This window comes from Harmonia axyridis, chromosome 1 (assembly GCF_914767665.1).
Source record: "Harmonia axyridis chromosome 1, icHarAxyr1.1, whole genome shotgun sequence".
In the NCBI taxonomy this organism is placed as follows: Eukaryota; Metazoa; Arthropoda; class Insecta; order Coleoptera; family Coccinellidae; genus Harmonia; species Harmonia axyridis.
Genome location: NC_059501.1, coordinates 13,106,781 through 13,130,530, shown reverse-complemented (window position 1 = coordinate 13,130,530; position 23,750 = coordinate 13,106,781). Strand labels below are relative to the sequence as shown.

Sequence of the window (23,750 nt, the reverse complement as noted above, 5' to 3'; positions counted from 1 at the left end):
TTTCATTCAATTATCATTTTTTGAAGCAATATTTTATTTTTATTAAGAAAATATGTATACGAATTTTTACCAGCTATTTATGTGCTTGGGTTCAATATGAAATAAAAACTTTAAAAGCATAAGTACTATAGGCATTTACGTATGCTTTATTTGATTTAAACACAAGGTACATCTAATTGAATTATTTAACTATTATGCGGACAACTAGTGTCATTTACTGTGATTCTGATTTCATTTCTTGTTTATTGGAATCTGCTTCCTGTTGATTTTTTCTATTTCTCCATGCTGTTATATAAGTTCTGGGATGAATTGGAAAAAAACCAGATAATCCTGAAACAAATTTCTTTAGATGATTCTTTCTATACATATATAGGATGATTTCAAGTCGAATATTTTTTTAGACTATGTAGATCTCATCAAAATAATTAATTTCACCAAAAACTGCCTATTGAAGTATGTTAGATGGGAATGAATCAATCCCCGAAGTCCAATGCTATTGTGAAATCTCGGATATGACAATAAATATAAAAGGATTTATTGATATTTATAGGTGATTTCTAAACTTCATAATTTTGCATATTATAAGAATATGGTATTGAGGAAGATTAACTTTTGAAAACACCCTTCATTTATCATTGTTTTCAAATATTACAAAATTTGAAAACCACTCTTAGTGTTCTCACAAAATACCAAATAAGATATTAATGTTTAAATAAAATATGAGGCATTATGTTGTAAACCGCCATCTTCCATTGTTCAAAACGTAAATTTCCTATAGCTGTCCAGTAAAATAATTCATTTCATTTGAGGCTCATACCTAGTAATTCCTCGACTGGTTCAGATACTGTTGCACCATTTCCAAGCCAATATTTGATTCTTTCAAAATTTAATGCACATAACTTCTCGTCATGTTCATTAGGTATTGGATCATAGGAGCCTATTTGTTCAATAACTGGATCTTGTTGATCTCTTTTAACCTACAAGAATGAGAGTTCATTTATAGAATGAAATATATAATAAAAAACGTAATTTTCTTTTAATTGGGAACATTAATCATTTCAAGAAGCTCACTTCTGTCACTACAATGTGGAAGAAAGGTCTATTCGTACATCCTTTCCTAGCAAATCGAATAACCTTCGCAGTGTGGGCTAAATATTGTCCTGTACCACTAGCAGGAATCAGCATTTTGAAAAAAAATACACGTGATAATATTACACCCAATAAGTAATGTTCATGAGATTAGAAACAACTACAATATTATTGAAATAATATGAGATCTTAGATCTTTTCTTTTTAACTATTTGAAAAGAATTCTATCAAAATGAAAATCCAAAAACATAACCTCCTTCAACATCATTCATCATTGACAAATAAGCATAGAGGAGGATGCACTGAATTTATTATTTCAATCATTGAGAATAGAAAGTGAGATTCTGTGATTTTAATTAAATGTAAAAAATTTTTTGAAATTGAAATGCGAGTAGAAGCTTTATAATGGCTTTTATTATGGTCTATAGATTTTGTTGAATATTTCATAAAAAAGGATAACATTTCATCATAATATTCAAAACCGTCTATATATGTATAATTTTAGAAAATATCTTCCTTTTTCGCACGAATCAAAAAGTTAATATGAATCCAAACAAACGCTATATAGACATAACTATCTCGAATGTTAGTTTGAATAATTTTCTTTCGGTTGATAGGTAAAGATAAATGAAGGAACTGGGGAAATCAATCTAGTATGAGATTGAGAACATGTTAGATTTAATATAATTTCGTATACGCGCTCTGTATTTTCACTTCTTAATAATAAACACAGAAGTTAAACTTCTTGCAATATCAACAAATTTTCAATTTCATTAGCTGCTAGTAAGATGTCTAAAAAGACATCTTAGTTGCTAGTAATGAACTTCATTTCTTGGTTTTTGGTATATATTTCCTATGAGGTATATAGAGTATTTGTGCTGAGTTTGTATTGAATTTTTTCACAAATTCAATAAGAATTCACATTACGACGTCGTCTTCAATTTTCAAGTTCTCATTATTATCGATTATCATCTTCAATCGTGAGTGTTTTAATTTTATTTCGTTCGAAAAAGGAAAATCAAAGTATAGAGTGATTTTTTTGGCTAACCAATAGAAATGAAGTTAAAATAAAGGCGTTGCCATCAGTTGTCGGTTGTTCGAAGTTTGGCAAACCCGCGCAACTCTTGCGTCCGCCATTTACATCAAGGGTCACGTGATCAATGCGTTGTGGTTTACTGATTACAATTTACTACTAAAATTAAAAAGGTATGCTTTTCGTTTACGTACCTCTTTGTAATAGTTACATATAGTGTTTGAATTGTGTAAGGTAGTATTTTTTCTATCAATATATAAAATGTTTTTCGTAATTTAATAAAATTGAGTATGTTGAGTCGGGTTTCCAAACATACCTTTTGATGTCAATAAATACTTGCCTTCGTAGATGCTTGGAATGGCGTCCCTCCACATGGTATCCTTATAACTTATAAGAGAACAATTTATGGGAATATGTTGACATTACTTCTGAATAAATGTTTTTCGAAATTATTAAATACATAAATCTTCCGTTTTATAACATATTTTTGGGGTTGATCGAGTTCATTGTGTTTACCAGTGTTGCCGTCCCATTATGTCCATTTTTGTTTCAATCAGCCGGAAAACGATTTGTTTATTTTCTTGAAAATTCCAGATGATTATTGATAACTTATTCCTTTCTTTGTCATTATATCGCCAAATGCTTGACCAGCTTAATATTCTTTTACAAATAAAAGTAACGGAAACGTTCATTTCAAGTTAGAACCAATTATATGTTGTGTGGAGTTCTGATTGTAGAATATTTCCGAAAGATGATTTGTTGATCATTTTGCTCTTGATAGAATCATTAGTAAGATTCATATTTTTTAATAGTGTAAAATATGTCATGATGATATCTGTAGTTATTAGACTAATATTCAGTGCATTAATGTCATAACTTTATTTTTATCACAAAGTTGTCATTTTACAGTTACATGTCATATATATAACATAAAATTTTAACCAGTTGCAAACTTCAATTTCAGATAGTTTGTATATAGTATTTTGTACATAGTGTACAAAACATGAGTTCGAGCAATCGAACCTCTTCCAAGGGAGGGAAAACCAAAAATGAAAAAACCTTAAAAACAGATAAGATTGACACAGGTAATTTCACCTCAATAATAGACTAAAAAATTATTATAAATAAATCATTTCATTCTCTTCAGGCAAGCCTTCTGGGGAAAAAATTGTGATGAAGGAAAACCCGAAATCTGAGGACCTAAAATCAAAGGTACAACATTTGATTGAAATGACACAGCGGTCTGAAGAAGAGGTTTGTCTTGCTCTCCATGATTGTAACTACGATTTACAACAAGCTGCTAACATGCTGTATGACCACATGACTGGGGTAAGACAATATTTACAGAATATTTTTTAAACAATGCTTGAAGTCTTAAAATATTCATAATATACTCAAAGATGCAATACATTTTTATGGAATTGATTTCCTTTTCAGGATTATATATTTTTTTCATTTCAATTTTGCCCTTATATTGCATCATAGCAACATCACTTGTTAACATTTATATATTTTGAAATTGTTTTTTCTGTTGATGTATGTCTCTCTATGACGAATTTTAATTTAATACTAAATCAACTTAAGCATGTTCAAACCATTGAAACCAGGATAAGCTTAAATCTTTTTGTAACACATTTTTCCACAAGACTTCAAATAAACTGTCAGGAAGTGACATTTATTAATTCAACTTGAGTGTGTTACATCTACTGCTCCGGAACTAAACTGCTGGCAGGAACTGAAAACTCTTCATCAATTGGAAATTATGCGCTTACTTATATGGAAAAAATTGATCATCTTTTGTTGTGACCACATTCCATTTCAAAAATCAAATCAGAAATTTTCTCCATTATCTATCTGGACAGCACCAATTCTTGTTTCTTCTAACTCTTTTCAGTTAATTTTGTTACCATTTTCGACTTAATCAAACAACTTCAAAATTTTTTTTATTTTTAGTTCTATCCTTATAGTTATGCGACCTCATTGTTTTGAAAAGCAGTTTTTCAAAATTTTAATGAGTTAAAACTTCCCTTAGGAACAATTTAAGGTATTTTTCCAAATGAAAAGTATGAAGGTGAAAACTTGGTGACACTGTGTACCTTATTATTTTACACAATCTTCTGAGATTTTCTTTCTTGTTGTTTCCTTTCAAGTTGAATTTATCTTATATGATTTCTTCCAGCCATCTGAAAATAATAATAATAATATTTATTCTTGTATGTACTAAATATCAGACATAAACAAATATGAAAGTTATGTCTGCAGCATCATAAACTCAAGACAGCTTCCTCTTCTGGCTGAATTAAAACCTATAGTCTTCTAAGCTGTATGGTTCTAGATCAATCAATAGGTTTTTAACTTTTTTTTTTATCTATTTATATTTTGCCAGTTTTTAACACTATCTGGTAGTTTAGTGAAATATTTTATACCGGTGTAATTTCAATGTTTTTCTGTGATGGTTAACTTGTGCTTTGGGTAGGGTATGCTTGTATTTCTGGTGTTAAAATGATGGTAAGACTCTACAAGTAGGAAATTCTTTTTATACCTTATTTCTTCATATAAACATGGGGCATATACACTCATTTTAGGGTTTACCTTAAATGTTTCCACAACTCTGTGTGTATCTTAGATTGTACATTGATCTAATGGTTCTTTTTTTGAATTTTTTGAAAAGTTCTATCATGCTGTGGTTTGCTCTCTAATTGTTATTCCAAATCCCATAAGACTTTCAAAATTTGTACATTGCTCTGATTGAACTATTATGGTTGTATTCTTTATTTTCTGTTCTTGCTTGTATTCTTTATTTTGTCTAAAATAACTGTTATTCAGTTATGAGATCTGGATAATTTGTTTTATTCTCAAGTATGCTTGTATCATCTGCATAGCTTGTAATTTAGCAGTCTTTGAATCTATTTCATATCCTCTCAATCTCATTCATAAATGACAACTATGCTTACAATTTGTATTAGTCCTTTGTTGTTTTCCTTGATGCCAGATTGTGTTTGGAGTAAGATTTTAACCATTTCAATGCTCTCCCCCTTATTCCATATCTTTTAACTTTATCAACCATGTACTTGTGCCTTAGACAGTCAAATGCTTTCGATAAATCTAAAATATTGCTAGTAACAATTCATTTCTTTCAAAGGCTCTCAAAAATTTTCCTGCTGTATAAATGCTTTTCTTTATATATTCATGTTGATTATCATTCAGTAAGTTACATTGTTGCATAAATATGGACATTCCAAACAGTTTATAGAAGATTGGTAGGAGGCTAACGGGTCTATAATTTTCAAACTAATTTTCAAAAAGTCTAATTTGAAAAAAAATTGCATCAGTCCACTTCAATTCTACATATTTCCTCAAGAAATTATGAGATGATTCGTGAATTGATTGCATTGATAACGAATATATTTATAATGGAAATTTATTTTTTCAAGAAATTGTTATTTTTTCATTTTTGGAACTGAAAAATTTCTTATCATTTTGTGGTTATCATATATTGGGCGAATGGTATCATTTTCTATGAATGATATGTCCAAGATATTTTACTAAATTTTGAGCAAAATTGCACTTCTGAAAGTTTAACTTGAAGCCTTTTTTAAAAATTTTATTGTGATTTTATGATTGAAATTCCAGTAATGTACGGTGATCTGTATTTATCTATAGAGTCAATGGTCTGTCAAAAAGAAGAAGAGCCGTCAACCAAGCAACAAACAGGACAAGCAAACAAATGACGAATCTGCAAATACTGAAGAGTGGAATGAGAATCAAGGATCTGACCATAGAGATAAGCCTCGTAGCAAAAGTGGTGGTCCCAATTATCGTCGTGGTGGAGACGGTGGTAGTCGAGGTTGGCGCGGTCGAGAAAAACAGGTAAATAAATTAAACTCAGATGTTTACTGATTCCACACATTGGAAATTGAATATTTTATAAAGATGATTTTTGGCGAAATTGGAGTTTTACCTTTGGACAAAGAATACCGCTTTTGAAAACCCTCTGTATATAGATTTGTACGGGGTTTGATATTGGAATTCAGATCAGAACAAATTCTTTTGTGATACAAACATTTATTCAAATAATGATAAAAATCTGATTTTTTTTTGTAGGAAAATGAACGTAATCTCGATCCAGACAGTAGGAATGACTTTGGAAGGGAACGTAGGGGTAGACCAGGAGGTTCTGCTGGCGGTCGTGGCGGTGGCAGAGGTGGTCGAGGTGGGGGGCGTGGTAGATACCCTCCGCGAGGAGGGAACAGAAACAATTCTTACAACAAACCAATCGACACTTGGGATAACAATAATCCTAATACTTGGGATAATAACACTGTACCTAACACAAATCCAGGTTAGTAATAACTTTTATGTTCATATACGTGATAGCGCAAAGAATCACTAACATTTTTGATAATATCTGAATCATCGCAAATCTTTTAATCCTTTTAGGGTTATAAAACCATCTTGCAACTTGCTGTTATATTTCAGCGGAAGTTTTTGTCACATTAATTTTTTTAAGAATTAATATGTATTTGGATGAGAAAAAAATAACACAATATTTTTCAAACTTAATTAAGACTTCGGTTTTTTTTTTTTTTTTTAATTATGTGTATGATTTTAAATTGATATCAAAAGCTTTCAAATCGCTGTTGAATCCTTCGATACAACAGTGATCAACATGGTCGAATTACGACCATGACATCATCGTGAAAACATCGCATATACAACATAAAAATTATTTAATACATCACTCTACTATTTCCTAAAAATTACTAAATCATAATTTGAGTCGACTCATTCAGCCCACGCCTTCCCTCAAAGCTATGTTGGAAAAGGGATTGTTTAAATGACTGCATATTTCTATCTTTATTCAACTAATGGGATTTTTTTCTGTTCCTTGCATCAATATTTACTGTCCCCATAGGAATTCTTGCCAACATTGAATAATTGAGTAAGCAGGCATAGCACTTTACCCCTAGCGGTCTAAAATTTCGTGGTACAATTCTAGAACCACAGGTCTAAATGATCAATGCTATGTCAAAAAAGTTGAATGAATTAGTTTACAAATATAGAACAAGAGAACAAATGCTTACGCTTTTCAGTTGAGGAAACCTGGGATGATTTCCCAGGAACGGATGAATGGTCTACTGAAGAATACACTGGTAGTTTGGCTGATACAAAAATCTTCACGCCCAGCGCGAATGTCAAATTGGACGTCCAGATGGAGAACCAACACGAAGGACCTTTGGATACGGCCAGTCAACAGCTGAGTCAAACTCTCCAGATCAATCAGCAGGGTGGACAGATTCCTCCTCAGAGTCCCGTTCCAATGGTCGGCACTTTAAATGCTGCACAAACCAAGTATTTGAATCAATTGACTCAACAGAATAATGACAAGTACACCAAGTGAGTAATCATATCAATATGACAATTATTACAGAATGAAATGAAGAACAACGCTCTAACGGAGAGCAAATAAGAATATCAAACTGGTTGACTCAATTTTACTGCTAGCTGACTTTCAATCAAACAGGCCTTTGTTTTTGTTCTGTTGTCATCGATGTTGGGCTGTGCGATACTGATGAGTTCCAAAAGGAACGTAACTGGTTTACCTCTACTCATTGATGACGGCATGTGGTTAACACTTAGATTTCTGTCAGTCCGGTATTCTTATTGAAATTATTGATGATTCAAATTTGAATGAAAAATTCAAATAATTCCTACTTTTTTCTATTTCAGCATTCAAACTTTCCAGTCTCAGACTTACGAAAATCAGTCACAGCAGTATAATGCTGGTGCTCCTACTGTTACTTCCCAAGGCTTTAACAGCACTCAGACTTACGGCGGACAGCAAAGTAATACTTATGTTAATAGTAAATACCCTGTTGCTAATAATTATGGGACGTCTCCTGAAGCTGTTCCATCACAGCAACCTTTGCGGACTAAAACTCAAAGGGCTAGGGTACCACCTCCATCAAAGGTAAGAAATGAATTTTCGATAATTTGAAAATTGACCGAGTAGATTTTTTGCTAAATGTTTTCAGCAGTTTAAAAATTGAGTAAATCCGGTTGTGCCTTCAAAATCAAAGATCAGTTTTCAATGTTTGACTCTTCAATCTGAAGCTCGGAATTTTATAGATAAAACACTTTTGTTATGAATCAAATAATTATTTCTTCATTTCTGCAAACTTTTCTTTCAATTTTTTCATTAAATTTAAATCACAAGTTATAATATGTCTATGGATTTTATGAAGACTAATGTTTTGGTTATAGGAGAACATATTTTTTGAAAGGTTTCTCGTTCTTCTTGAATGTAACTAAAAAATGAGAAAAGCACCGATGTTGAGTTAAGACATCTCAAGTAGATTTTTGCATCAATATACAAAAGTTAGATCAGTTTTGTAACGCAAATCTAAATAGTCCGGGAGCCAGGTGCAAATTTGGTTTATTATTTCCTCTCGAGAGATACTTGGTGAGATGCATCAGATAATAGTAATTAAAAGCCTCGTGAACGTCAGCTACGACTCGGTTGGGGGGGGGGGAGAGCGGCGGCAGCCAAACACGAAGAAAAAAAAATACATTCAGTCATTTCCTCCCAACTGAAAATTTGTCAAATTGTAGCTAACCCAATATCTAGACGAAAAAATACAATCAGCTGGCATGGTGGATTATACGTCAGCTGGTGCCTCAAACATGAAAAAAAAAAATTATATTTTCAATGACAGCTCTGACAGGGACTCTGATACTGAATCAGAGAATGGAAGTAACTAAATATTATTGTGCAACATGTGGAGAAAGTCCTTTTCTCGCGAGTGTGGCACTCTCTGATTTATTATCAGAGTCGCTGTCAGAGCTGTCATTGAAAATATATATTTTCTTTCATGTTTGGAGCACCAGCTGACGTATAATCCACCATGCTATAGCCAGCTGATTGTATTTTTTCGTCTAGATATTGGGTTAGCTACAATTTGACAAATTTTCAGTTGGGAGGAAATGACTAAATTTATTTTTTTTTCTTCGTGTTTGGGGGGCTGCCGCCGCTCTCCCCCCCAGCAGAGTCTCAGCTGACGTTCACGAGGCTTTTTATCACTATTACCTGATGCATTCTACTAATTACCGTTTGAGAGGAACTTGGTCATGTATATCTGTTACTGGCTCCCGGACTAGAAGTAAAAACCTTCTGGTCTGAAATGCCACGAAAGCAGGTGATACTTTCAATATGTTATCTTTTTTCGAACAATTTTTTTGAGGAAATTATGAAAATGAAATTATGAAAATAGTAAATGCATGCTTAAAAGGTTCAATTTTTCCTTTCGAAAATGCACTTGGGTAGTCAATAAACAAAATTGCTTTAATCTTTTTTTAGATTCCATCAAGCGCGGTGGAAATGCCTGGAGATCTGAATAGTAGTATAGGGTACTTGGATGTACAATTTGGTGCAATGGACTTTATGTCGGATAGCAGTTCCTTTGACGGAGTGGTTGACCAAAAATATGGCGGTACCAACAATTCTTCTATGGAAAATACAGTACCACCACAGACTGCAAATCTGGATCTCAGTAACACAAATCAAAACTCGAATTTAGACGCGTATTCTTCAAAAACCAATGCACAAAGCAGTATTAGCTCAGCTTTAACTCAGAATGTAAGTGCACTCATGATAATAAGAGCACCTTGAATTACTTGTCTAAACGTCCAAGTTAGTTTTATACGATGACATTTTTCTCCAGTTATCTAGTGTAGAGAACATTCCAACATCAGATCATGTCACTGGTGCTGGTAGTTATTCTGTAGCATCGAGGACGTCTGCTGCCAACCCCGCAGCGCAATCTTCGACACCTCAAGCAGTATTGGATATGGGCAAACAAACTGATGGCCATTCGTACACACAAAATTCGACTTACAATTCGTACCAGTCGAAATCTTATAACTCAACTTATAATGCCAACCAGGTATGTAAAATGACGTTTTTGTATCACAGTTAATATTTTTCATAGAATAGTGCTGAAAAAACTCTTCAATTTTTGTTGTTACACAGAAACTTGTGAGACAATCGCTATTTTCCCATTTTGAAAACTTGAGAAAATGTAAAAAAAAATATTGTTTAAACATCAACCATTTTAAAGCAATGAATTTTTAGATGTCAATAAGGTGAAACCCATACTTAAGGTTGGGAGTGTCCTCTTAATTATTATTTGTGTATAACTCTGTTTTGATCTTGAGTTACTATAGATGACATTTTGTTGAAATGAAACCGCGAATAAACTTCTTCAACTTTGAGAATCTGTATTATAACGAGCGTTCATTTAAATTCGTGGTCAAGAGTGCTGTGGAGAATTTAGAATAGATTTTCTGTGAATACAAGTAGCGCTTAGCTTGAACCATATTACTAACATTTGTTTATATACTTCGAATTTGGGAACTATATGGTACGAGCTAAACGCCACTTGTAATCGCAGATAATCAACTCCGATTTCTCCACAGCACTCTTGACCACAAATTTAAATGAATGCACGATACTTGAAGTTGAAGAAGTGTAAAATACGCCAACTCCTCTTTATCTCTAAAACGGAAATTAATTTATATAGGTATGTTGGTACTCCGAACTTTCCGCCACGGCTTTATCTGTCAATTCATCAATTTGCCTTAAAGATATCAGTTCTGCCAACCAGCATTTTTCAATGCAAATAGCACTAAATGATATTTATGGAAATATTTCATAAAAGCGATGTGTAATCGAGTATGATCGTGCAAAGTCGTGAAACAAAACACGAAACGTTTGCTGGAATGAATTCAAATATTTGTAATAGATAGCGCTACCTACAGTTGACATAACGAAGCTTATCTAATATTCTCAAAATTGGCAAAACAAAAGCTAATCAGTTCATACACTACTAGGTAATCTGTCGGTTTTTATTTGTAAAATGTTAATCTATTCCTTCCTGTCATAGACCTGATGGTTCATAGAAAAAAAAAGGACAAATATCGTTATTAAATAGGCGTACAACATTGCTTCCGTCTTTTTTTTCTGAAATTCGAGGCTTTATTGTGAAAAACTGGTTATACATTTATGATTCAAAGTATTGTCCATCGCTGGCCACTACTTTCTCTCATCTTTCGGACAGCGTACGAATCCCGCGTTGAAAAAACTGTTCATCTTTCATAAGACCGGAAGTGCTGGTCAGCCAGCATTTATTTCATAAATTTCAATAAAAATGCAATGAATTAGAGAATAGTTATTTATAATACAAGTGCAGAAGGCATTGATATTCTTCCACGAGTTCAAAATTCAAAAACGAGCCACGAAGTGGCGAGTTTTGGAATGAACGAGTGGTAGAATGAGCCTTCTGTAAGAGTATTATACATTATTTTCTCTAATTCATTGCATTTTCATTGAAATTAATGAAATATTTCCATAAATATATTTTAGTGATTTTTGCATTGAAAAATGTTGGTTGGCAGAACTGATTTCTTTAAGGCATATTGATGAATTGACAGATAAAGCCGTGGCGGAAAGTTCGGAGTACCAACATAGAATAATAAAATATTACCATGAAAACTGTGCGTTTCTGATATATTCTCGCACGATTTTGTTCTACAAGATGTGGAAGAATGAACGGAATAACCACAGAATTAGAGAAAATAATGTATAATACTCGTACAGAAGGCTCATTCTACCACTCGTTCATTCAAAAACTCGTGGAAGAATATCAATACCTTCTGCACTTGTATTATAAATAACTATTCTATGATATGTTATTAGTATGACCAAGATGTCTAAAAACATGGTGAATGCACTCGTCAAATTTTGAATGCAATGACATTCGACCTAATTGAAAATATTAGTTTTATGAAATTAACAATGAGTACAATATTTAGTACAATATCCAAACGAGTAATATCATATGATATTAATTATTTATCTGGTTATCTAATGTATCAGCAATATAATTGCCATCAACATAAACCATTGTCAGACAGAAGGTCTCCACGCCATTAGGTTTATGTTGATGGCAATTATATTGCTGATACATTAGATAACCAGATAAATAATTAATATCATATGATATTACTCGTTTGGATATTGTACTAAATATTGTACTCATTGTTAATTTCATCAATTATATCCAAATAACAGCCGTTTTATTTTGTTATATTAGTTTTAGTTCGTGGCGGCGCCGCAATGTCATACTTGTCATTTCCGTTGATTTTGATTGGATACATTAATTAAAACCCGATACTGACCAATCAAAAGCGATGTGTAATCGAGTATGATCGTGCAAAGTCGTGAAACAAAACACGAAACGTTTGCTGGAATGAATTCAAATATTTGTAATAGATAGCGCTACCTACAGTTGACAACGAAGCTTATCTAATATTCTCAAAATTGGCAAAACAAAAGCTAATCAGTTCATACACCTGGTTTTTAGACATCTTAAGTATGACATAAATAAGATGCATAGAGAACCTGGTGTGTCTACTTATACCTGTAAAACTTTAGGACAAAACGGGAGATTTTTCATATTTATACCTACTTGATTTCGATGTATCGCGTCTGTTTCAGATGGCGCATACAGCGTTTATATTTGACATTTCTCGCGAATCTCGACTCTCGTGACCTTTGAGTATAGAATAATAATATTTTATATTGTATGCTGGTGACAATCTTCTATACTCTGAATAGGCCAATAGCAGTCTGTCATTATATTCATTTCATTTCATTAAAAATTCGATATAAATTGAATTGTAATTTATTGTGAAAGTTTTTCAGTGTCCCAAATCATGATTTCATTTTTAAACGGCGCTAGACAGATTGCGGGAATTCGAACAATTCTGAAGAGCGCCACCCTAGAGAACTCTAGTAAGAACATCAAAGCAACAGGTGGAAATATCTCAATATGTCTGAAACAAAATCGAATCAACACACACCAAGGACACTAAAGATTCTATGCATCTTAGACATCTTAACCATAAAAATTATTGAAAAAAACGTTTTAGAATTTATCCAACATTTCAAACTGAATCCAGGATAAAGCAAAATATTTGGAACAGTAATTTTTCAGAAACACTCTGTAACTCAACGAATCAAGATATCTATTAGGTTTCTAATAGAATTTTTCTGTCTTGATTAACTGTTTACTTGTTTTTCAGACTACTGCAAGTTCCTATCAACCAAGTAACAGTTATGTCAACAGCCAAGGAGGATCTTACAACACTCCTAGTGGGAATAATTATCAAAATTCGTACTCTTCAGCTACTTCCTATCAAACGAGCAACAATTCAGCCGCATTTCCTTCCATTACGCAGGCAAACTCTTATTCAGGAACGAATCAGTCCTATTCTCAGAATGCTAGTCAGTCAGTATATGGTGCTAATGCAGGTGAGTTCAATAAATTGTCGTTATCAAATCAATTGATGAAAAAATTCTGCATCCAAGTTTACCGATCACTTCAGGATGACAAAATTCTGTATGGTTATTCGTTTTCGGTCATAAATGGTTTCTTAGCCAGTTCTACGCTTCCCAATTGGCAGAGTATTTTCTCTTCTTGATTTGTGAAATCGTTTTTTAGGTTTGAACAACAGTTCAACATACGGGAATACTTCCTCTGCAAGCCAATATAACAATTACAGTTCGGCAGCAAACAAATTGAAGGATACGGTATACGATGGCACGAATGCAGTTAGTACTGCACAAACCGCAACAACTACCATAGTGTCATCTTCGACCACCCTTTCTCTTACGCAAAGTACCGTATCTACTACTAAAACAACCACCACTACATTAGGTTAGTTCCTTCGATGCCCAATAAATTCATGACCTACTTTTCAATACTTCCATTGCGATTTTAATTGTAAATTTATTTTATTCTTGTAGCAGCTAAAAATTCGAGTAATGTTGTCTCGAACATGCCACCTGGTGTGGCTCCTCCTGTGATGAGTACTCCTTATAACATGGTACAAGTACCATATTATCAACAACCACTTTACTCGTATGAAGAGATGCAACTACTGCAACAGAGGTTACCGCATATGGTATGTATTTTTGGTTGAATGATATATATTTTTTGTAGTTATGGTTGAGCCTGTAAAAAGATTTAAACTGAGTTCTATATTTTTTTCTCAATATGCACTAGACATTTGATGCTGTATGAATATTTTGAGATGAATCGTGAGGAAGAATTCGGTATTGAGTGCGGCTGAAAATTCGGACAATTTTTATTGTTTATTCCAAGATTTCTCGAGTATTGCCTTCACTATATTGTAGGTTCTACTGTCATTGGAATGAAAATGAGCTTCAACACTTGTTGAAAAAAAAACTAATTTTACTCAAGTATTCGTTGTAAGTTATTCACAGGTTGCAACTGTAGCACAATATCCAGTTTGTCAGGGTTGAATTCAAGTGCAAAATACGCCTTATCATTGATGTCATCAGCATACTGCTGAGATTGTGCACTGGTTTCTTTTGTTGCTTCATTGTGTTTCGTTTCTGATGGTTCGTCTGCTCATATCAAGTATTCAAGGTTAACATTAATGGATCTATCCCGACACCTCGACCATGCGGCATCTGGAGGCACTGTCAATACCTGATATCCTCAGATTTCGTCTTAGGGAGATGTACTTACCAGTTCCTTCTTTTTTTTTTACTGAGCCTTGTTTATTTCAATAATGATCATTTTATTATCGATATGAAAGGCAGAAAACATAAAACAAGATAGATTTGGGTAGCTGAATGCACATACATTTCACCGTAGACTTCGACTGAGCCTTTTAAATTCTTTATTTTCATTATGTAAATTGTAAATCAATAGCCATTCTTACTATTATCATCATCATCAAGTTAACCAGACCATAAACCATAGAAAACTTGATAGTGTTTTATATCATCTGAAATTAGTTACAGCTGAACTCAAAATATATTAGCAGTGATGTCTCTCACTTTTATAGTTTGCACATGAGTATACTTAAATTTAAATCCAAATCTACTCTACTTCTCACTTTGAAATGTTTATACAGCTGGTCTTGGCAAGAATTATTTTTGTTATTATTATCTAATGGCAGAATTTTTGGCATGATTTTCTTCAATACATAATCAATACTTAATGCTCATTCACTAAGAAACACTGCTTTGCAGTATTCTTTGTCGATGTGCAAAATCAGAGGATTCAAATGATGTAAAATGAAATTTTCAAAAGAATTCAGTTTGAAAGATCATTCACTTTGGGAAGCATTGAAGTATGAACATTTATTATTTTTTTCAAGGTGAAAATTTAAACATACTTCTGAATACAGTTAACACACCAATTTTAGATTAGTTCAAAAGGTACATTTTTTTTAGTCTTCAATTTCACAATCGCATTCATTTCTTTCTGCTTCTTCTTGACATTTTTCCGCCCAACTGAGGTCTCTTCTTCCGGTTTCACCGAAAAAGGTCTCCCAAATCAAACTTCCATAAAGGGACACTATGGAACCTAGAGATGCTCCAATACCAAAAAACGCCACATCCTTAATTAACAATTCCACAGCATTGGGCTTTGTCATTTTGTAATGATTAAACTTATAATTTATTCATTATGAATGACATAAATTGCTTTTGGCAGATCTGACATCAAATCGATTTATTCTATGATTTTTTTTTTAGTGTATTTGTGCTCTTTTTATGCTTTTCTTTTTTCCATGAATTTTTCATCATATTTCTTAAACCTTTTTATTTTATCGTATTTATTACTAATCTTCATATTTTTTTTTTATCTATTATTGATTTACATTTTGAAATCTCAACACGATAGAATAAATCTATTTTTTATTTTTTTTACTTAAGTCTATTTTTAATCACCTATACACTAAATACATTCAGCTGTGAAATGAAGTAGTTTTTGTAATATTTCCTACAGTTATTGTTTATTATTAATCGAAATTCCAACACGAAAAAATTGATTATTCATCAAATATCAGTGCTAAAGGTATTATTTTATTGAGATTAGAATATGTTCACACCATATCCTTATATCCTTGTGTAAGATATCCTGTATAAATCCATAGCTAGAGATATCAGCTCACATCTAATCCCCTCATGCTTCAATGCTTGCCTTCTTTTCCAATGTCGCTGTAGTTCTATCATGTTTGTGTTGAATAAATTTTATTAATTGATTAAAATCAATTGAAGGACATTTGATAAATAATAATAATAAAAAATAAATAAAAGTCAAGATAGCTTGAAACATTTAATAAAGTTTATTCAACACATAAATCATTTCACTCATCCATTATCAAAATGACATCCCGATTTAGCCTTTAGTTTCTACATTTTTAACAATTAACGCTTCTTAACCCGCTAATGTTGAACCTCAATGTCTGCAAGAAGATATAAAAAGCTTTAGTGTCATTCAATTTAAAACTCCCGAGTAGAAAACAGGGAAATTAGCAATTATCACATATCGGATGGTCGTTTTGATTTAATGATAAGAGTGAGTTTATACCAATCCAGACCACCCCCTTCTATGACATGAGTTACCAGACGCCGACAACACTGGCAGCCGTGAGGGACGCAACTCTTGGCAACGTGGGTTACTCCATGTCCGACGGACGGTTCACCAGAGGCGACAACAACGCTTCTCCGGTACCATCTACGCTGAGCCAGCAGACCAGCACTCAGGCAGGACATCAGGCGCAACCCATCTTGGCAGGCACGGCAGCCCCACCCTACTTCTTTGCTGCTACACACTTCAACACTATTCCAAACTATCCTTTTTATGTGAGTAATTTTTTTTTCTCGGAAGGTGGTTCAACAAATGACCGAACTTTGGGTTGTGAGCAATTTTGAGTATCGTTTTGTTACAATTCGTATATAAATGTTGAATTAGTTTGACTAGAGTTTGAAATAATCGAGTTTTAGGCACTACTAGGTACTCTGTCTGTTTTTATTTGTAAAATGTTAATCTATTCCTTCCTGTCATAGACCTGATGGTTCATAGAAAAAAAAAGGACAAATATCGTTATTACATAGGCGTACAACTTTGCTTCCGTCGTTTTTTTCTGAAATTCGAGGCTTTATTGTGCAAAACTGGTTATACATTTGTGATTCAAAGTATTGTCCATCGCTGGCCACTACTTTCTTCCATCTTTCGGACAGCGTACGAATCCCGCGTTGAAAAAACTGTTCATCTTTCATAAGACCGGAAGTGCTGGTCAGCCAGGCCGTGTGCCATTGATCGAGTTATTGTCCGAGGGAACAACGTCTGGAGAATACGGCGGGTGGGGTAGGACTTCCCATTTCAACGTTTCCAAGTATGTCTTGACCACTTTCGCAACATGGGGTCTAGTATTTCATATTTCATTTATTACCCTCAAAAACATACAGGAAAAGTCATACATAAATTGTATTGTCATGCTGTATAATCACTTTATTATGTCTCTCGTAGTATTGCGACCTTTTGTCTTTCAATGCTCGGCTCAAACGCATCAATTGCATTCGATAACGATCGTTATGATTGTTTCAATCGGTTTTAACAACTCATAATACACTTCCCCGAGCTGGTCCCGCCAAGTACGGAGCATGCTCTTGCAACCATGAATATTCGTCTCCAGTCACAATGCGATGCAGAAATCCCTTTCATCTTTGTCTTGCAAGCAGCTGTTCACAAGCAAACAAACGCCGTTCAACATATATCGGCTTCGTGTGGCACCCAATATCCTTGTTTCGGAATCATTCTCATGACTTTCAGGCGTTTTGAAATGGCTTATTGCGTCACTCCCAATGATCCCTCAAATTCTTGTTGCGTTTGACACGAGTCTTGATCAAGTAATGCCTCCAATTCTGCATCTTCGAAAACCTTCTCTCTTCCACCGCCATGCTGGTCTTCGACGTCAAAATCACCGTTCTTGAAGCGTTGAAACCACCCGCGGCACGTTCTTTCACCATAGTTATTTGAGAGCATTCGATGAGCCTCATCAGAAAATTGATTCAAAGGAGTTGGAGCCGAAATCGGAATCGGAAGTGTAATTTCAATTGGAAGTTCCGACTTATCGGAACTGAAGCTCCATAACATCCCTAATTAAAATGCCAACGTTTCGAACTTCTATTAGTTCTTCATCAGATCAATTCAACTGGTTTTTCTTTAAATTTTCTCCCACGTCATATTTTCAAGAATCTACAGGTCACACTATCTCGTCTTGCTTTGATAGACCTTCAGCAATATTAATATGCTAAACGTTAAGCATATGTGGAAGAATGCTTCTGATATTTTTCGAGGTTTCTTTATTGAGTGTCCACTTGTGTTATATATATTGTTATTGAAATTGAATTATAATATTAATATTGCTGAAAGACTATCACGGCATTTTTCAAATTTTACGACACTTAAAAAGCTCATTTATTACTCAACTTTATTTTTTTTTGGTGGAAATTTTCACAAATTTTCATGAATCATGATGATTTGCCTGAACTGCTAGAGGTTTGGTTATCTATGAAAAATAGCAAGGTAACCCCCCTTGGGAATTTCTATAGAAACCAAAATCGATGAATATAAACAATCTGATAAATTCTATTCTCAAATTTTGGCAACTTTTTGAAAAAGTGAAATTTCATTAGGTTTCAATAATTTCAGCAACTTCCTGCAGTAACCAACGCTCATGGAACTAACAGCAACTCTCAGTATCCCAAACCTGGTGGCTATAGTTCAGGTTATGGAGCATATGATGCTCTCAGTCAAACTCAAGACTATACTAAAGGAGCGTATGTCGGCAATACTCAGGGACAGAAGGCAGCAAGTGGTAATGCTTCTTCAACAGGCTCAACTGGAAATGATCTGACTGCCATGTATGGTAAATCTCACACTGCTTTGGGAAAAGTCAACGTAAGTATACAGAGTAATTGATAAGGATAATTATTATTGAGGATTTGTTGAGTTAAGCACATTAGGAAAATGTTAATATTTCAAGTATAATTTTTTTGTTGAATCTAATCATAATCATGTTGTTAATCATTGTTAAAATTCCTTCATTATGAACAAGATAGAGGGTTGTGAAAATCATCTTGAAATAAGTGTTTTGTTTCATGTTGATGTTTTTTCTGTTTTAACATCCACGCAGATGATTTTGGCAAGTATTTCATTGTTTCATAATGTTTTTGACTTTTCAGTCTTACGAAAAGCAAGGCTTCCATTCTGGTACTCCTCCACCATTCACTGGTACCCTGCATGGAAGCCAAAATGCTGGGCTGGCACCCAGCGGTACTGGCTATGCCCCACCAGTGTATATACCAGCAATGGCACCACATCAGCAACATCATTCAACTCAGTTGATGCATCAGCCCCTGCATCAGGTAAATTATTAAACTGGTTTTTATTTGATTCCTTTCCATTGTAAATTTTTTTATTTCAAAAAAGAAATTTCTGGGTTTGATTGAGTGTTAGGTTGTTGCCCAAATTGCTCAGATAACCTAATTTAAGTTATTTATGATAATAACCTTTTCTATGCATGAATCTTGATGATTTATCAGTAGAAGTTTTAATAATATAGCGAGTTTTTGAGTTCTATCTTCATTCCACGTAAGATTTTTGGTTATGGAGAAAATTTCTTCCTTTGAAAAATGAAACTGAAAGTGAATATACGAAAAAATATCAACAGAAATTTTCTGATGCAGAAGTCAAAGACTTTTTTTTTCAAACTTGAAATTTTTTTTTAAATCAAATTTGCCGAATATCAATAAATGATACTAATTATTAGTGAAATTCAAAATGGAATATTCTTGCATGATTTTCTTTCTGCATGTGGCATGGTTCTGTGAAAAACTTTGGAAATATATTGGAAATTTGTGTTGCAGTTATAGCATATAAGAATTTTGATTTTGCGCGAAGGTTCATTATTTCCCCATTTTTTTCTGTCTCTATAATTCGTGAAGTGAGATATTGAATTTTTGTTGATGCAAAATATTTAACTTCTCATCTTTGTTTTTGAACTGATTAATAATTTGTATTGTGAAGATGAATTGGTTTATTTGCCATTATTTCTGTAATAGTTCTTTGTAATGTACAATGTTGGTTCTGAAATATGTACAGACAAAAACAGAAGTAGAAGGCCCAAATAAATTGTGCTCTTGTGTGTTAAAGACTATTTCAAAATTATGAAAATTAATTTTCCATCATACAACACGCGGAATAAATTTTTATCACATACATAGATCAGTGCTCCGCCAATTATTACCTAAATTCGCCTCTGATTAGATGCCTCAAGTCATTCGATATCTAGTCTTATTGATGTTAATCCTTTTTCACAATCATTGGACAGTTTTTCTGGTACACTGAGGCGAATAATGTGAATAATGGTTGGGCTGTGTTGTGAAATTGTTTTCTTTTGTGTTTCGATCTATATTGTACATGCATTGTTTGAATTTTTTTCTACTGCTACTTACATTTTTCAATGTGAAATTACTGAACGATATTTATGGAAATATTCCATCAATTAATAAAGTCTTCCATTCCAACTCTCCTAGGTCTCTGAGACCTCTCAAAAGCTCAAAGCTTGCACGAGTTACAAGACCCGCTTACCAAAACTGGATTGTAAAGATACATAGTTTGTGCTTTGTTGAAATACTATACAGTTATTAATGTAGGAATTGAATATTTATTTTATTTATATACAACACATTGAGAAGGCATGTTAAGTTGGTTATTGAGGTAATGTTTTGCTTGTAGATGGATGTCAGGCACCAAGGCCGACGTGTGGTAAGTCGCACTTCGACCCACATGCTTTTGTTTTACTATTGCATATGTGACTTTTGCTTTTAACACTCAGTGACTTGTATTGTAAATAATCAAATAAAGATAGTATAGATATTATAGAAAAATTACGGATATTTTTAACAATCAATATACATATGTGGTTTTTATTTATGATCAATAATTTTTTCCATGCATGAGCCATAATTTTTGAATACTTGATACAATTAATAATGTGGATCAAATTCCTGATCAATGTAAATTGAAAAATAATTAGACAGATGGTACTAGAAGATTTTTTTAAATTTTGTAATTCTGATTTACGTGTGAACTGAAATTTCTCATGATTTTTTATAGTGGAGCTAAATTAGTTTTTGCTCGTTAAAAAAAAAAGGAAATTCGCTTGCTATCATCACCAATCAGAGAACATCTATTTATATATAGTTAATTTATTATTGCTAGTCATAATCATCATATATAATGTCACTTTTCTTCTAATCAGATATTTCATGCCTGACTAGCTCATTAATCAACTTTTTATTATTAATTACTAAATGTCATTACCATACGTAAATGTAGTGTTTGTTCTCATATTTGACATTATTCAAATGAAGTTAGAGAGCTGTTTGATTGAATTTACTAAAAGACAGAAAAACCAGCCAATGATAATTAATGTTATTTATGTGTTTGACAAAAACCTGGGCAATTGGAAACTATTTGATGTGCTACTAAATTATGTCACTAACTCTTGCTTTTGCAACTGTAACATAAATGGGGTACAATACAAAAACATCCTAAAATCAATTTTATTTGATCCGCTCTTGGGTTTTTACTGTGGTTGAAGAAGTCTAAAAGATGCTTTTTATAAATGTTCAAGTATAAAATGAAAATTAAAGTCGAATGGCTGCTGATGATTTCTTTTCATTTTCTATTATCGAAAATTACATATTAAAACACAAAAACGTGAGATATGTGTTGGGTGTTTTTTCTGTTGCTCAAAATTCAACTTGGTTTAAGGTTAGCTCTAACATATAATTTCTGTTACAGGACTCGAGTAACAATAGCGGACAGCGCTCTCAAACATCCAACCAAGCAAAGGCTTCTGGAAAACAATACACAGGATCTTACTGGAATCAATCCTAAGTTGTCTACTGACTGCTCAAATGTCTTCGCCCTTATCTCTCTTCAATAATTTTATTTTTAGCTTTTCATTTATTATAATTTAATTAGCGTAATCATATTTTATCATAGGTGAGACAAGTGGTAAATTATTCCCAATTTGTATTTATTTTATTTAGTTTTCGTTTTGGTTGTTGCTTACTCTTATGACTGTGTAAAATATACAAAAAACTCAATATGATATATTTTTACAAGAAGTCGGTTTTCTTTTCTCGTCTTTTTACTGAGTATTGCTATGATTGTTTTTAGAATAAAATTTCGTTTTTCCATTCAGTAAAATGTCATACAGAAAATCAAACAAAATTTATCTTAGTCTTGGCCAGTGACAAAACTTGTAAATGTTTTTATACTTTGATTTGAAACAAATGATAATTGCTATGTGTTAACAATTGAAAATAGTCTATGGTTTTTTTTAATTCGGAATGCAAGGCGAAGGTTTTGGGTAGTAATGAAGCTGCGATAATTAGAAGTCAATTTACAGTGTTCTATGAACATATTTCTAAATTTCATTGTACATACAGTTTGATGATTTGTTTCCATTTCATCCAAATGATCTTAGTTTTATAGAAAATACCGAGTAAATTGACTTGGCTAAAACCGCAGTCATTGGACTGACCTCTTGGCACTTTGCTGTCTTTAGAGAGACCTCGTCAGACGGCACGTTAAGGGTCGCAGAGCGTTCATGGAAGACCAGTAAAGTAGCCCAGAGCTTTATTTTAAATTTTGTTAGGTAGATTTATTATTAACTAAATTATCTTGTGTACCTACTTATGCTCTTTGTATAAATATTCACTGTGTAGAGAGACACTGTATATGTGTAATTTTGTTTTTGTATTTGCTGAACCATATGGAAATACACAAAGAAAGCATTCAATCTTAAAAACTTGTTTCATTTATTTAAAAAAAAAACAAAAATGTATTGACGTCAGTAGCTTCTGTGAGCTTGTTCATATCAATGTTTATTATTTCCAATAATAACCTTTAAAATCATCTGAGAAAAATAAAGAATTTACCGATCGTCAACATGGTTTCCGGACAACATTCTCAACTTCAACAGCCTTGGAATCGTTCTATAGTGAAGTTCTGAATTTGGTCAACCAGGGCGGAGGCCCGATTGGGATATTTTGTGACCTCAGTCAGGCTTTTGACTGTGTTCAGCATGATATTTTGAAAGACATGCTTTATAAATATGATATTAGGGGAAAAGCGTACGAATGGATATCCATGTACCTAGATAATAGGTTACAATCCGTTAAAGTGGTTGATAAAGGAGACACATACGTGTCTGATCTTATGGTGAATGCACAGGGAGTGCCACAGGGGTCCATACTTGGACCTCTGTTGTTTATCCTGTATATCGATGAGTTACCTTCTGTTATACCAGTCATTTACCACTCTTTATGCAGATGATTCAACATTTCTGTTTAGTGATTAAGACCCAAACATTTTAAGGGCCAAAATTATGAATGCTTTATTGAAATTCTCTGCCTGGTCTAGTGATCAATGTTTGTTATTTAATACAACTAAAACGAATTTCATCCTCGCCAGAAAACTTTTTCCCCTGACTTTGATATATTAGTTAACAACTCAAACATGACAAAAACTGAAAATGTGAAATTCTGGGAGTGTTTTTTGATTCGGATTTGTCCTTCAAAACACACTGTCTAAGTTTATCAAAGTTGTTAAATTCGAAATGTTTTCAAATTAGAAATTTGAGGAAAACACTCAATGTAGATCACATT

At 33.1% G+C, this 23,750-nt stretch overlaps 2 protein-coding genes across 8 annotated transcripts; one reads left to right on the top strand and one right to left on the bottom strand.

Annotated features, from left to right (window-relative positions):
• Positions 1-123: 123 nt before the first annotated feature.
• LOC123679984 (probable 28S ribosomal protein S16, mitochondrial) lies at positions 124-1,378 on the bottom strand. The gene is made up of 3 exons (XM_045617601.1): positions 1,072-1,378; positions 818-977; positions 124-330 (listed from the first exon to the last, which is right to left on the bottom strand). Exons 1-3 carry the CDS (start codon positions 1,183-1,185, stop codon positions 215-217), a joined length of 390 nt encoding a protein of 129 aa, XP_045473557.1. The 5' UTR covers positions 1,186-1,378; the 3' UTR covers positions 124-214.
• A 769-nt stretch (positions 1,379-2,147) lies between these two features.
• On the top strand, positions 2,148-22,891 carry LOC123685429 (protein lingerer). 7 transcript variants are annotated; one of them, XM_045625232.1, is made up of 17 exons: positions 2,148-2,295; positions 3,087-3,207; positions 3,270-3,451; positions 5,786-5,992; positions 6,227-6,464; positions 7,216-7,519; positions 7,853-8,093; positions 9,480-9,758; positions 9,844-10,065; positions 13,265-13,493; positions 13,684-13,899; positions 13,989-14,146; positions 16,599-16,865; positions 18,718-18,966; positions 19,251-19,433; positions 20,806-20,835; positions 21,877-22,891. In XM_045625232.1, the coding sequence occupies exons 2-17, from the start codon at positions 3,126-3,128 to the stop codon at positions 21,970-21,972; spliced, it is 3,183 nt and encodes a 1,060-aa protein (XP_045481188.1). In that variant the 5' UTR covers positions 2,148-2,295; positions 3,087-3,125; the 3' UTR covers positions 21,973-22,891. The 7 variants fall into 7 exon arrangements, with proteins under 7 accessions (XP_045481188.1, XP_045481405.1, XP_045481324.1 ...); XM_045625449.1 differs by having other exon boundaries at positions 2,229-2,356; positions 7,267-7,519; XM_045625368.1 differs by having other exon boundaries at positions 2,229-2,356; positions 16,629-16,865.
• Positions 22,892-23,750: the final 859 nt, after the last annotated feature.

What these genes read in the sequence shown, in the direction of transcription:
- LOC123679984 (XM_045617601.1), bottom strand. Translation starts at nt 1,185, where the DNA reads ATGCTGATTCCTGCTAGTGGTACAGGACAATATTTAGCCCACACTGCG. An exon ending in TCCACATTGTAGTGACAGAA is followed by an intron (nt 978 to 1,071) that starts GTGAGCTTCTTG and finishes TCATTCTTGTAG; the next exon opens with GTTAAAAGAGATCAACAAGA. An exon ending in ACCAGTCGAGGAATTACTAG is followed by an intron (nt 331 to 817) that starts GTATGAGCCTCA and finishes AATTTGTTTCAG; the next exon opens with GATTATCTGGTTTTTTTCCA.
- LOC123685429 (XM_045625232.1), top strand. Translation starts at nt 3,126, where the DNA reads ATGAGTTCGAGCAATCGAACCTCTTCCAAGGGAGGGAAAACCAAAAAT. An exon ending in GGGTACCACCTCCATCAAAG is followed by an intron (nt 8,094 to 9,479) that starts GTAAGAAATGAA and finishes ATCTTTTTTTAG; the next exon opens with ATTCCATCAAGCGCGGTGGA. An exon ending in TTCCAAACTATCCTTTTTAT is followed by an intron (nt 16,866 to 18,717) that starts GTGAGTAATTTT and finishes CAATAATTTCAG; the next exon opens with CAACTTCCTGCAGTAACCAA.